The 13,268-nt window shown below is 43.1% G+C and overlaps 1 protein-coding gene across 1 annotated transcript; it reads right to left on the bottom strand.

The window, feature by feature from the left end:
* Positions 1-5,431: 5,431 nt before the first annotated feature.
* On the bottom strand, positions 5,432-10,044 carry LOC115605551 (prolactin-like). Its single transcript, XM_030480173.1, has 5 exons — positions 10,014-10,044; positions 9,085-9,236; positions 8,867-8,974; positions 7,291-7,470; positions 5,432-5,626 (listed from the first exon to the last, which is right to left on the bottom strand). The coding sequence occupies exons 1-5, from the start codon at positions 10,042-10,044 to the stop codon at positions 5,432-5,434; spliced, it is 666 nt and encodes a 221-aa protein (XP_030336033.1).
* Between the last annotated feature and the right edge of the window lie 3,224 nt (positions 10,045-13,268).

Genomic DNA, 13,268 nt, shown 5'->3' with positions numbered 1-13,268 from the left:
AGTTTCATAGTTATATGTGTTTTAAATTGAGCATGTTCTGGTTTCACTGTAGCCCATTAAAAGTTACACCATTTCATGACCCTCCAAATCTCTTTACACCTCCTGCCAGTATTCTTACTCCACAGCTAGAATAAAGTTCCAGTATGCCAGATAAAACATTCTTTACTTGAAAATGCTGATCAAGCTTTCTTAAAAACCCTAAAAGTATAGATGTGAATTTTGAATTATATCGAAAATAATCTTGATTAGTCAAAAAGGATTTAGACCCATGACACATATAACCTTGATTCCTCTAATTTTAAGCTATTTAAAGGAGAAATTTTCCTTCAGTCCATACAGTGAAAACTTGGTAAATGAGAAACAGCACCCAGTATGAATACAAAAATATGATATATTTACAGTGCCAGTCTTTTTTCTGTGTGAAGAATCAAGAAGTATTTGTTTTCTTCAAATAAGGTATGCACACTAGTTATAAAAGAAGAAAGCATAAATTATATGCAGAATGCCCAGCAGATGTTTGAAGTGCTTTGTAACAGGCCCATTGCAGAGGTGTAAGTGTAGAATGCATCTGGTATTATGGAGTGATGCGATAGGTACCTCACAGTTAAAATCGGCAATGTATTACTTTAACTTTGAAGATACAACCTAGAGGGTGACCTTGCAGCATGGTTGTAGGGTATCTATCTGACGTATTTCCTATGTGTGGCATTTTGAGACTATAGTTCCAGCCTGTAGAGCATTATGAAGGACATTTGTTGGGATCCTGGGGATGGGAAGAGTTCAGGTACCTCAAATTGCAAACTGCAGTCAAAAAACCCAACTCTTCAGAGGCCACAAACAAAGCAGATATTTATATTCGCTGGGCACCTCTCTCTTTAGTCTGGCAACTTATCAATGCTAATGTAACACAGAATACAACAGGGAAAGGGAGAGAGGGCGGAGGCTCAGTACTCACTTTGTTACCCAAGTTGCAGACTCCTGTGCCCTCAGGCTGTGCTGCTGACACAGGGATCTCGCTGCCCAACCAAGCAGCCTATGGAGCAGGAGACTTTTCTCACCCCACCTATTGGAGATCCTCCAAACGGGTCTGAATGCGGAGCTTGAAAGTCTATTCTTAAGGTCAGGCACTCAAAGGAGCTTCTCTGATACCTAACAAGAAGGTGCCCATTTCCTTTTCTAGGTCTGGCTCTTGGTCGCTTAAAAGGTATCACAAATGATGCAGATCATGCCAGTCTGCGTCAGGCACAGCAACAATCATGTTTTACTGTGTGCAAACAACTGTGAGACTGAACACGAGAGGCCAGTTAGCTCCCCTGTGGATCTCATATGACACTGCTAAAAGCTTGACTTGCTGACCACACCTGTGTCAGCACCTACATTTTGGTTGTACAGATCTATAGCATGAAATAATTTTCTACAAGTCCTCTTGATTCTTTGCCAAACAGAAATTAGTTGTTATGATCTGCCAAGGAGAACAGGACTGCTTTAAGTGACAAAGCTGCATTACTAACTTCAGTGTCAGAACAACAGTACAGGGGTCAAATGTCACTAATACATCAGATTTGTTTTATCTGCTGTGATTTACTAGTACTGGGTTTTAAATACCAGTTGCCATCACTGTAGCTACACAGCTCCGCTGATGAATATATGTTCCACAGTCAAAAGACTGACATAAATTAAGCGCCTTCACATCTGCAACACCCTCTACCAACAAGACCGTTACTGATTACCACAATCTAGAAGGAAAGACAAACCAATTTCAAGCAGGTTAGCTGTAAATTCAGTGCCTTAAGAAAGGACTGTAAAGGAATTAGGGTCCAGTTAACTTGAGATTTGGCTTTGGACCATGGGGAGACCAAAAAGTCCCTGCAGAGAAAGGTTCCAGTGGATGGAATTGCCATTGATCATAGAAGCCTTTAATAATAATGCTTCTAAGTTATGTGCCTGACAACTGCTGCTGTATAAGATAAATGGAGGAATGTAAACCTGGATCTGAGATGCTCCCCATGTGGGCTTGCACCTAAATTGATGACCAGAAAACAGCATCTCCCACTCTTTGGTTTCCTATAAATGCTGGTTGTAATTCTAAGCAATGAAGTTGGGCAGGGTGGATGGGGATGTCACAAGGCAACATCTCAACAGTGATCCTCCAAACACACAGAAGTCTCGCCTTTTATAAACATCCAATCCTTGAGGAATTCAGATGTTTTTCCAAGTAAGTTTTCCTTTGCATGTCAACATTTGAACATAATACGGCGTAGCTGAACGTTCATGCATACTGTTCGAAGGAGACCATTTCCATTTGTTCCTACTTTGCTATCATACAGATTTAGATCAGTTATAACTACAAGTGACATCTGTCATTTAATCTATCATGAAAACATCAGCATGTATCGGATTCAGTCTAAATTTAATGTATGCTACCAAAACCACTTAGCACATTATGAAAGGAACAAAATGAATTTTCAGTCACTGAGAGTGTCTCTGTCATATCCTTCTTCCTCATTGTGAAAAAATGGAAAAGTTATGACAAGGAGATCTCTAACATGCAAAACCAACTTCCAATAACTGAAAAAATGAATTGGACTATACGAAACTGTCGATATTCTGGGGTTATCCTGTGGTGTTTCATGGACCAAGATCTGAAGAAAAATGGAGATAGATATTTTTAATTCTTAAATTTATTTGGAAAATAAGGAAAGTTAATGGAAACAGGTTGTTTCACAAACAGCAATTACACCATGACTTACCTATCACATACATTGTTACAGGTTGTTGCACGCAAGCATAGCACTTAACTGGAAGACAATCCATGTTTTCTTATTTTCCATTAATTTACAAAGTTGTTTTCCCTAAGTTAATACTCTCAGGTGCAAATGATGCATTCTCAGACTCCAAAGCGTTTGACTGTAGTGCGCAATTTTACATTTTCAATGTACATTTCCATATTCCTAACTAGATTGGCTGCTGTCTTGGAGAGAAACCATGCAGGAGATGAAGTGTTCCCCTGTATAAAATGCAGCCATTGCTGGCACTGCTCTTTGAGGCATTGGTGGCCACAGAGAAAAACACGCCCTTCTCAGCCCACTGCTCAGTTGTTTTCTCAATCAAAAGTGGAGGCAAGGCCATGTTGGTAATATGGGAAGGCGTTTGTTTTACCAATGTGCCTTGCTTCAGCCAAAGGCAGATCTTGAAACGTAGCACTAATGAGTATGACTAACTATGGATAACACTTCAGTGCGTCGTTCCTCTGGTGGCACTTGCTTCCTCTTCTCTGTTTTCACATTTCTCTACAGCAAAACATTTGTGGGGTTTTGGTCTTTGAAGATCAGAATTATTTTTATGATCTGCGTGACTAAGCGTCAGAATAGTTTTCCCAGAGAGGTTGTGGGGGCTCCTTCCCTGGAAATATTCAAGACCTGGCTGGACACAGAATCACAGAATTGTTAGGTTTGGAAGGGACCTCTGGAGATCATCTATTGCAACCCCCCCGCCCAGGCAGGGCCACCTAGAGCAGGTTACACATGATCATGGCCAGGCGCCCCCTTGTGCCAGCGCGGGACGCAGCGCGTCAGTCCCTGCCCGAGGCCTCGGGGAGCTGGACGGGACTGGACGGGACGGGACGGGGCGGGTCACAGCCGGCCCCAGAGCATCCTTTCGTCTGCCTCGCGTGAGCCAGTAACGCCTCCCGTGTCTGTCACCTCTGGTCTGATGCAGGGTGGCTGCGGCGGATCTGCTGTGCACAGCGCCGGCTTTGCCGGGACGTGGAGGGATTACACCCAACACCGGTTTTCTCCTTAAAGAATGCGCATTTACCCAGCTTCAGCATTTCAGTGTCAGCAATAATCCCTAGCCAGCACAGAGGGAACACACCATTAGCATGCTGCTGTACCCTGGGGCTGCGGTTACGGGATAAACGCTAAACCACTAATTGCTGGTACATCTGTGATGGCGGATAGATGCAGGCAGAGTCCCCTCTCTGGTTCTGCTTGCCCAGAGAAGCCTGCCTTTACTCTCCTTAGAGCTGTGCTTTGTTTGCTTTGTTTCCGGATTTCTTTAAAATTTGCACATGGTGCTGCTATTTCGTTATGTGTTGGTAGTATCTTACTGCTTAAGGAACTGCAGCTAGTAACTTCTTCAGGGCAGGCACTACATAACCCCTTGCATTTCTACCATACCTGGCACAAACAGGGACCAGAATTGCTAACGCTCACACCTTCTAGCTGAGAAAGTTCATCAGCTGTCTACTAGACAGCAGATATCTGAGGATATTAGTAGTTATGGAGATGTAACTGAAACGGTTGTTCCTCTGTTCTCCATAAATGTTTCTTCAAATTATTTCCCTGCTGAGTTTCTCAAGCCCAAATCCAGGATTATTATCAAATAATCATCAGCATTTCACTCTCCATTCTTGGCAGCCTGAGCTCCAGCTACTGTCAACAACCATCAAGATCAGGGGAAGCCAGAAAAGAGCATTCAGGGATGAAATAGTCAAGAATATTAAAGATAAATCCATGCTGATTATAAACGCCTGCTCAAATGGCTCATTTAGGATCTGAATACAAAGATGTTTTGTTCTATAAACAGCCATTAGCACCACCCTGCTGCTAGGAGAATGCGACTGCTATAAAATATCTGACAGCTTTCAGGTTTGTATTTGCTATGGAGTTTGTCATCATTACTGCAAACCCCAAGCCCTGTATCAGGGTGTGTGACAGGAAGGAGACTTATTGCTACAGCAGCCATGCTCAGCCCTTGGACTGAAATGGTGTTAGGGCTAGAAGTCTGACTTGCCTTTCCTATAAAAACTTTTTCTTTAGGAGTTTCCACGGAAATCAGTGAAGGTATAGAATAGCATTCATAATGAATGAGCATGCTAGGAACTAGATCTTATAGGGCACATGTGGAGACCCATATAAATTAATAAGTATGATGTGAACATAAAAGTCTGCCATGGGCACTGCAGTTACATGAACTGATCAACAGCAATACCACTCTTCAGTGTTAAGCAATGTTCTGCAGGTATGTGTGTATGTAGAAATAGGGGAAAACTTTTTTTGTTTTTACATAAAAATATACTTTGTTGATAGTGTATAATATATTTGTATTGAGATTTAACAAACTGAATTTCACTTTCAATTATGTATATATCTAAACTGTGAATCAGCCATAATGTCACAGTGTAATGGGCAAGGACATTTATTTATCTGCTGCTAGAGTACTCCTTTTTACATGGCGCATTAACGTGCATACATATAATGATGGTTTATTTAATATTTCATCTTAGCATAGGGCAACTGTGTCAAGTAGCTGCCAAAGAATTTCAAAACCACTTTCCTATTAAAATTGCTGTAACTGTGATAGTTTATAAATTCTATTTTTCCACCTTTGTAAACAACACGCTGAAGACTACTTGTCAAGCGATTACAACTCAACAACTATTTTCTGGCATAATCCTACATTTAAGAATTTTTAAGTAGCTTTGTACTTTATTGGAGTCTCTCCTGAAACAGTGAATAAAGTCTGAGTCACTCATCATGTTTGCTTCATTACTAATTGATAAACCAGCAGCTTCAGAAGATGCCATTCCATTTAATGAATTGCTGATGATACCCATTGACTGCATCTGTATTGAAAACAGGAAAAGTACAATTTGTAATGACACATACAACAAATTTTTAAAACACTAGTGCAGAAGCTGAGGCATCACTATGTTGGGCTATTTTACTCCAAACCTTTCACAAATTAATTGAAGATACATGCAAATAGAATAACATTGTCTTTTTATATTAATGGTATCCATACAACCTTTAAACTAGCTTGAAATGATCTGCTATACTAGTAATGCAAGAATACTGGGGTATAACTCCATCTGAGTTTAAGTAGAAGAACCTTTCTTTGGTAATCGTTATTTCCTCTTGAAGTAATGTGGCAAATCAGTCTTGAGATTTTTTTAGCCATTTATTTTAATAAGTTTTGTGAAGGGAAGCTTCTCATGTGAGCATTCGCCAGTGCTGTTTAACCTGGTGAAATCTGCAGCCTGTTACCACCTCTCAGACTAGGAGCTTCTCAGCGGAACAAGCTTAGAATTAGTGTCCCAGAGAAAAGCACAGCTGCAAAATGCTGGAATGCAATTGTATTGTTTGCTTCATTTTTTAAATTATATTTCTACCCTGTGGTATGTGCTTGTACAGAGAGGTTGAACCTTCAAAGCTTTCCTTCTTAGTAATCCCTTCAAAGGGGTTTTAGAAAAATAAAATTAGGTAAATATACTAGAAGCGCATAGCTAGTTTAGAGTTGACGGCTTGCTTCAGTTACAGAATGAAGCAAAGAAAGGTCAAGCTGTGAAGTTGAGCACCTCTGATTTTAAGGCCATTTTAAGCCAGAACCATGGCTGGACTTGTACTTTCCATTTGTAACTCTGAGTGACCATTGTGAGGGCTGCATTTTAGAGCAGGGTACAATTCCTCCCATTCTAGTAATGAGCTACTTATCATTTTAAAACTTGTATTCCCCATCTGTGTTCATAAAGCTGAAAAGTGATCTACTTGTGTAAGATGACAGTTTATTATTCAACAACAGTCACCTTGGCAGTGTAACCATTTCAGAGAATGGACAGCCCTTTTGGTTAGCCAAAACTACAAATAAATCTGGATATAAATGCATAAGAAATACAAAGATCAGGACTTCTAGCTAGTAATGCAGAAATGGAAATAACAAGAAATTACATCTAGTGATTTATATATGATCTGCCAGAATTTGGAATGGAGTTTTGAAATTGTTTTGTGACTGGCATCTGACTTAAGCAATGCCACTGTTGTCTTGAAGAACTTATCCCAGCATGAAATCGTTGCCTTAGTAAAGAGGTCTTTGCAGCAGACAGCACTGATACTTGGATTACTTGGAATGTAAATACCAGTAAAACTAAAAGCAATAATTGTTTGTCAGTCTGTCCACATCTCCTTACTGCCCTAGAAAAGTCAAGTCACTACTGACTCATATATGAAGCTCCATATAGCTAATCTTTGTATTTGTGCCTTTCTTTCATGTGTTTTGTATTAATATAATACTGCTCTAAACATATGGACATCTATAATGTTATCTATGTATCTGCTAACCCACAAACTAAGTGACATCCTTTGAAAATTCCTGTGTCTGTAACAAAGCCCAGTGTTGCTGGATCCAAGCCTCAACATTAAGCTATAGCCCACGTGAAAGCAGAAATTGCCCCACTCCGAAGTCACTCACACCATATGACTGATATAAATTAAAGCTAATTCAAACCCTTGCCTTTTCTGTTACTTTCTCAACCCCAGTCTTCAGCTCATGTACCATATTGCTGATTTGTTTAGCTTTGCTAAGGCTGTCATCAGGTAGCTGTTGATGGTGCTCAATATGCTGGTTAAAGTGGGAAAGTGGTTCCTTCCAGGCTTGCAAAAGTCTCAGTATCAAGTGAGTTAGTTCTTCTCTCTTATAACTTCAAACAGTAAAGAATGTCTCTGTTAGTTCACAGTATACACTCAGTAGTTTTCAAATATTAAGGGCCACTCTGTCTCTGGTTATTTGCTTGTATATAAGCAATTTTGTATTTGCCTTGTTTTCAGTTTTCTTAGACTCCTAAGCTCTGTCATACCTAAAACTGTGAATACAACATTAGTGAAATGGTGGTGTTCCTGTCAAACTTGGTACTGAAAAGCTTTCAGGAACTCCTGGAGGTCTCAAGAGCCCAGGAAGCCTCACCTAGACATCTCTGTTTGCTGGTATGGAAGTGCAGATGTTTCCTCACACCTGCTGTGGTTGTAGCTGTGTCTGTTAGAGATTTGCTGCAGACGCACTTCCCAGAAGGTAGCTGGTGGTCAGGGTGGTTGCTTTTTGCCAGGAAAGGTTGGACCAGATGATCCTTGAGGTCCCTTCCAACCTGGTATTCTATGATTCTCTAACAAACTCAATGGCTGTAAGACCTCTCTTGCAGTGGAAGTTCAGAAATAAGGTTGGCTGGTTAAAGCTTTCTCAGGCAGGCAGGGCCTCGTTTCCCATTGCCCTTCCAGGGAAGTTTCTAAACATCTTGGGGGAAGCACCTCGCTCCATCACAACCAACGAGCAGAATGTTAACATTCATCTCCATCTGTCTCCTCCTAAAGGCAAAAGTTTCTCCCACTGCTGTATCCTCGATTTTAATCTGCTCTTTCTCTGTATAAACTCTTCCTGCTCTTCTCTAAACTAATAACGGGGTTTTTTTTTGCTCTTTGCCATTACATCTGTCTAAAACAATTTGCTGTTCTTTTCCCCTTACCTAAGTACCGATTCAGAGATAATGACTGTTATTTCTTTCCCCTGATTGCTTTTTGTACTTTGGAGTGACACTGATTAATTTAACTTATCTGTCACACCCACGGGTTTCTCAGTTTCTGTTCCACAGAGACTGCCACAACAAAATCAAACGGATGTCTGTCTGTCAGTCATTTGGACGAAGTACTACTGCAATATCCTTGTTATAAATAATAAATACGATTTGAGCTTATGTAACCATATGCAGCTTTTAAAATACAACAAACTAAAGATTCCCACGCAATTCCTCTGTGATGTGCATCTCCTTGGGGTCAAAACTTATCAGCTTCTTCAACGCAAACTGTTGATGAAGCACTGGAGCCAAAACCCCCTCTCTGTCTACCTCCAGCCCGAGCCGGGGGATACCACTACAGCCTGACGGGTGGGACATTTAGAGGCTCAGACGGGACGGGGAGTACTTTCACCTTTCTTCAGGAGGCAAAGGGGGTGGTGTAACCCGCTGAACCTCCTCCCAGCCCCGAAGCCCCGCAAGGGCCGCGGTACCCACCAGCCGCCCCGTCTCCGCCCGCTGCCTTACCGGGATTTTTTGGGCGTATTCTTTGCCGTTAGGTGTAAGCATCCCAGAAGTATGGCACTTCCGAACGGGCTTCCCCAGCTCGTTGTCACGGGGAGCAAAGTGGTTTTCCTATGGGGGAAGAAAACCTAAAGAAACACCGAGCCCCCCCGCCCCGCCGGCAGCCGCTCCCGGGACGGCGGGAGCCCGGTCCGCGGCGGCGGGGCAGGCCCGACACTCACCATCTCCGCGTAGAGCGCTGCGGAGAGGCTGTGGATCCTGCCTGAGTGCCGGATCACTCGGTCCAACAGGTCGGCCACGGTCAGGAGGCGGCAGCCGGCGTTCCCCGGGGCGCAGAGCAGCAGCCACAGCAGCGCCAGGGCCGAGGTGACACCTGCGGGGATGTTAGGCGAGAGAAGAACACATAACCACTCTAAGGAGGTTATATGTGGTGCTTTATTTCGAGGCCCCGGGAACCAGGGGTACGCACCCAAATCTGGTTCCAAAGATCATCACAACGCACCCGCAATTTATCCTATTGAGATTTCACAATCTAATGTATATTCAACAGGTTACAATATCTTCTCATGCATATATATTTACAAATTGCTTCATCTCTTGATTACAACATCAGTTGTTTCTGCGCTTGCACAGCCCCCTTCTGGTGGTCGTCAGGATGAAGTAAGTAGTCTTCCTCAGATGAAGTAAGACGTCTTCCTCGCTATGTCCTTTTCACCTTTCAGAGTCCTGGATAAGTCCCAACGATTGTGTTTGTGCCAGTATTCTATCTCTCCTTGACTGGTTCTGGTATGCAACTTCGGTATTCTATCTCAATTAAAAGTACTACTTGAATAATCTTTAGAGTACTGTTTCTACCAAACCATCACCTTATAAGGATATTGCTTAAACGGTCTCATACATCTATGTCCACATCCTAGTTACCAGACTTCTCTGGCCTAGTAACAAAACTAACAAAACACAAATCGACTAAATTAATAAGGCTAAATACTACACATATATATATTGATTAAAACCGGATTAAACTTCTGTTAGTCGAACGTTATGATTTCTAACAGGGAGCCTGGAGGCGTCGGGGGGCACTGGGCCCGGCATAGCCAGGTCCGGCCCGGCACAGCCCTCCCCCTCCCCTCCTCTCCCCCTCCGCTCTCACCTGCTCGCCCCCCCGCCCGGGTGAGGGCCATGGCAGCGCGGAGCCCTCCGCCCGGCGCGAAATGGCTGGGATCGGCCGGCTCCGGCGTTGCCCCCGTATTCCCTGATATAGATATATATATATGCGGGATGGGGTTGTACGTGGCGTGTGAGGGATCTCCCGGTCATGACGGGAGGGTCCTTCCCTGACATGCCGAGTCCGCGGCAGCCGTGAGCAAGCCGCCCGGAGCGGGGCTCCCGGCTCGGCGGGCGGGCGGGAGCGCCCTCGCACCGACGGGACCAGCTTCCCCCCCCGGTAACCCAGAGAACGCAGCAGAAATGGGTGTCCTGGGCTTTGCGGTGCGGCTGCTGCTGACCCCGCCGCGGGGCCAGGGTTGCCTGGGGGTCGGTGTTACGTCCCGTCTCTCCGCACCGTGGGCAGAGCGCGGCGGCTTCTGAACGCATGGGAGCGGCGCGGGTAGGTCTGTACCAGTCTGTGCCCGCTGCCGCCGAGGGTGAGGATGTGAGGACTGAGACCCGGCAGATACACTGCTCTTGCCAGTGATGACGGGGGATGGACGGGGCGGTTTACACAGGTCAGCAATGGGCAACAGGAAGGATTGGAGAGAAGCCTGGCCTGATGGCTTCACCTCTCAAGCATCTCTTCTAATCACACGGTTAAGATCAAATCTGCTTTCCCTGCTCCCTTGCAGGTGGTCAGAGGTAAGTTCACTGGAGGTGTGATGGCAGGTGACTGCATGCTTGGTGGAATGAGCGTGCTTGAGGATGGTTGGTAATGTCCCATATGGCTAAAAGGTTAAAGGAGTAACATAGAAAGCATTCAGATAAGGGTCCCCAAGGGCATGCAAGTCCTGTGGACTCAAATGCTGTTCGCAGTTTCTGTGTGTGGGGTCCTGAGCAACCCTGCAAGACATACAAGGAAAGCTGGGATGTTTGTCATGAGGCTTATGACTGCTGACACGTCAAATGAGGAGCTGCTTCAAGCTGACCATCAGCAAAATCCCAGAACAAATCTCACTGTTGTATTTTCTGGATTTTAGCACCCTACCCCTTTGAAATCCAATGGGAAAGCTCAGGGTCTAGAGCTAGAATCAGGCACCTTCCCTATCTGTGGGTATTCAAGCTGAGGTTGGTTGGGGGACTGCCATAACTTCTAAAATTACTTTAAAAAATAGTGAAGATGTGCTTAATGATCTACACTGTTCAGCAGAGGTTATTCTCATTCTCTTGCCTCTGCTTTATCTCTAATGAATAAAACAATGCAGTTACTTTCAGCAGCTGGAGCCGCTGAGCCAGTTCTTAGTGGGGATCATACAGTAAGCATTACCAACAGCTTTGAGCTCTTTGGTAGCTGATAAAATAGATCTGACTTGTAGTCCAACAGAAGGCTTGGAATATTAGTATTATTTCTGATAACTATCAGAAAATGAGCAATCATGCATATGACAGGATCTGAAAAACACTGGTAGTGTGCATAGGGGAAGCATGTGGATAAATTACTTATTTTTATTGGCCAACAGCCATTTTCTTTTGGCTTTCCTGTGTCTTGGAGAAATCCTGACATATGCAAATCTTACTCTAGAAAAGGTTCTTTAAGATGTTAAAACAACTTTGGAGTTTTGAAGGAGCTGTGAGCTTGCGCTGTGGAAAACGTAAATGAGTTACACAGCAAAAAATGCAAAGCCTCCTGCATTCCTTGTCCTCTCTGGGCTTCTGCAACTATACCCTTTACTTTTTCTCCTGCTGCTTCTCTAGCAGAAAGGATCCATAGTAAATAATGTTTTTTGCAAGGTTCCATTTTCTAAAGTGGATGATATTTTCTTAATGAAAGATATATCAATGTGTAAGAATTGTTTTTCCTGGCTCTTCACTATATTTTAATTTTGTAGATGACACCAAACTGGAAGAAGTCACCTGCATTTTAGAATTCAACATGATCTTAAAAATTAGAGAAATGTCCTAAAGAAAGTAAGGTACAGTTCAGTAAAGAAAAATGCTCAGACAGGAGCTTAGACTGCCCAAATACAGAATGAGGCAGCAGTTGAAAAAAAGGGGATCATGGCTTGTACAAGATCATAACCTGAACCTAAGTCAGTAATATCTTACTGTTGCTTTGAGTTGTTTATTTATGAATTTGTTTTGAAATCTGTGTTATGTCCTTTGAAATGCTGTCTGTGAGACATGCAGAAAAGTTCTTCTGCCATACCTTGTGTTTGTAAGGCCTCTGCTAGAATACCGTGTTCAGTGTTGGACATCTCATTTCAAGAGAGATATGAGCTAGATGGAAAGAGCCCAGAGGAGAAAAGCAAGAATGATCACAGGTTAAAAACCACCATGGGCGACAAGGAAAGACTGAAGGAAGTGGGTTTGTTTGCTCTCTAGCAGGGAAAGACGAGGCAACAATACAGTTTTCAGATATGCGAAAGGTAGCAGCAAAGAGGAAGAGAATCAATTATTCACTACATTCATTATGGATGCAAGATATAATGGGATTAAACTGCAGTAAGGGAGATTTAAATTAGACATTAGAAAGAACTTCTTAATGGTTAGGAGAGTTAAGGACTGGAACAGATTGCTCAGGGGCACCATGAAAGCTCCATCATTATCTAACCTTTTTTACAAGCTTTCAAACAGTTTTCAAACAGTCAGCAGTGATGTTCATCCTGCCATAGGCAGCAGGGTGAGTGGGCCACATCAGATATCTCTCCTGTCCAGCCTGCCAGAGTTTTATAGAGCAAGACCAGCTGGAGTTCATTATGTACTCAAAATCACCCCTCAATTCACATCACAAAAGAGTAAAAGCTGAAATGAAAAGGTTTGTTTCAGCCAAATACTGTTCACTATTGATTTGCCCTTTTCCTATAACAGTAAGAGGCACGTTCTACAGCTCAAGAAGGAACAAGTCACACACTTTTGCTCTGAAAGTTGATAATAGGAGTCCTCAAATAAAACAATATGGAAATCATGTAGCCTGGATTTTAAAAGTGAAATGAAAAAAGAGCTGACCACCCACTTAAAGGATAAACAAAAAGGCATACTTCTGCTTTTCTAGAAGTGTTTGGCTTTCCGAAATTCTAACTTCTCTGCTCTTCTCTCATGAAAAGAGCTGTGTCCAGTTCAGTGTCTCCCATGCTCTTCCAGTAATTCATGACAGGATTTCTCTCCTCAGTTGTAGGCATCTAGAGTTTAGAAATGGGTGCATTCTGAGGTTCATCTGGGGATAGGTGCCCATCACTTTTCTCTGGTAGTGGATGGT

Source organism: Strigops habroptila, chromosome 3, assembly GCF_004027225.2.
Source record: "Strigops habroptila isolate Jane chromosome 3, bStrHab1.2.pri, whole genome shotgun sequence".
In the NCBI taxonomy this organism is placed as follows: Eukaryota; Metazoa; Chordata; class Aves; order Psittaciformes; family Psittacidae; genus Strigops; species Strigops habroptila.
The sequence above is the reverse complement of the archived record's forward strand: the minus strand, read 5'-3'. Positions and strand labels throughout refer to the sequence as shown.

Bases quoted from the DNA above. Each gene is read 5' to 3' on its own strand.
- LOC115605551 (XM_030480173.1), bottom strand. From the start codon at position 10,044: ATGGCCCTCACCCGGGCGGGGGGGCGAGCAG. The intron at 9,237-10,013 runs GTGAGAGCGGAG...ACATCCCCGCAG, and splicing joins CCGGGCGGGGGGGCGAGCAG to GTGTCACCTCGGCCCTGGCG. The intron at 8,975-9,084 runs GTGAGTGTCGGG...CTTCCCCCATAG, and splicing joins CAGCGCTCTACGCGGAGATG to GAAAACCACTTTGCTCCCCG.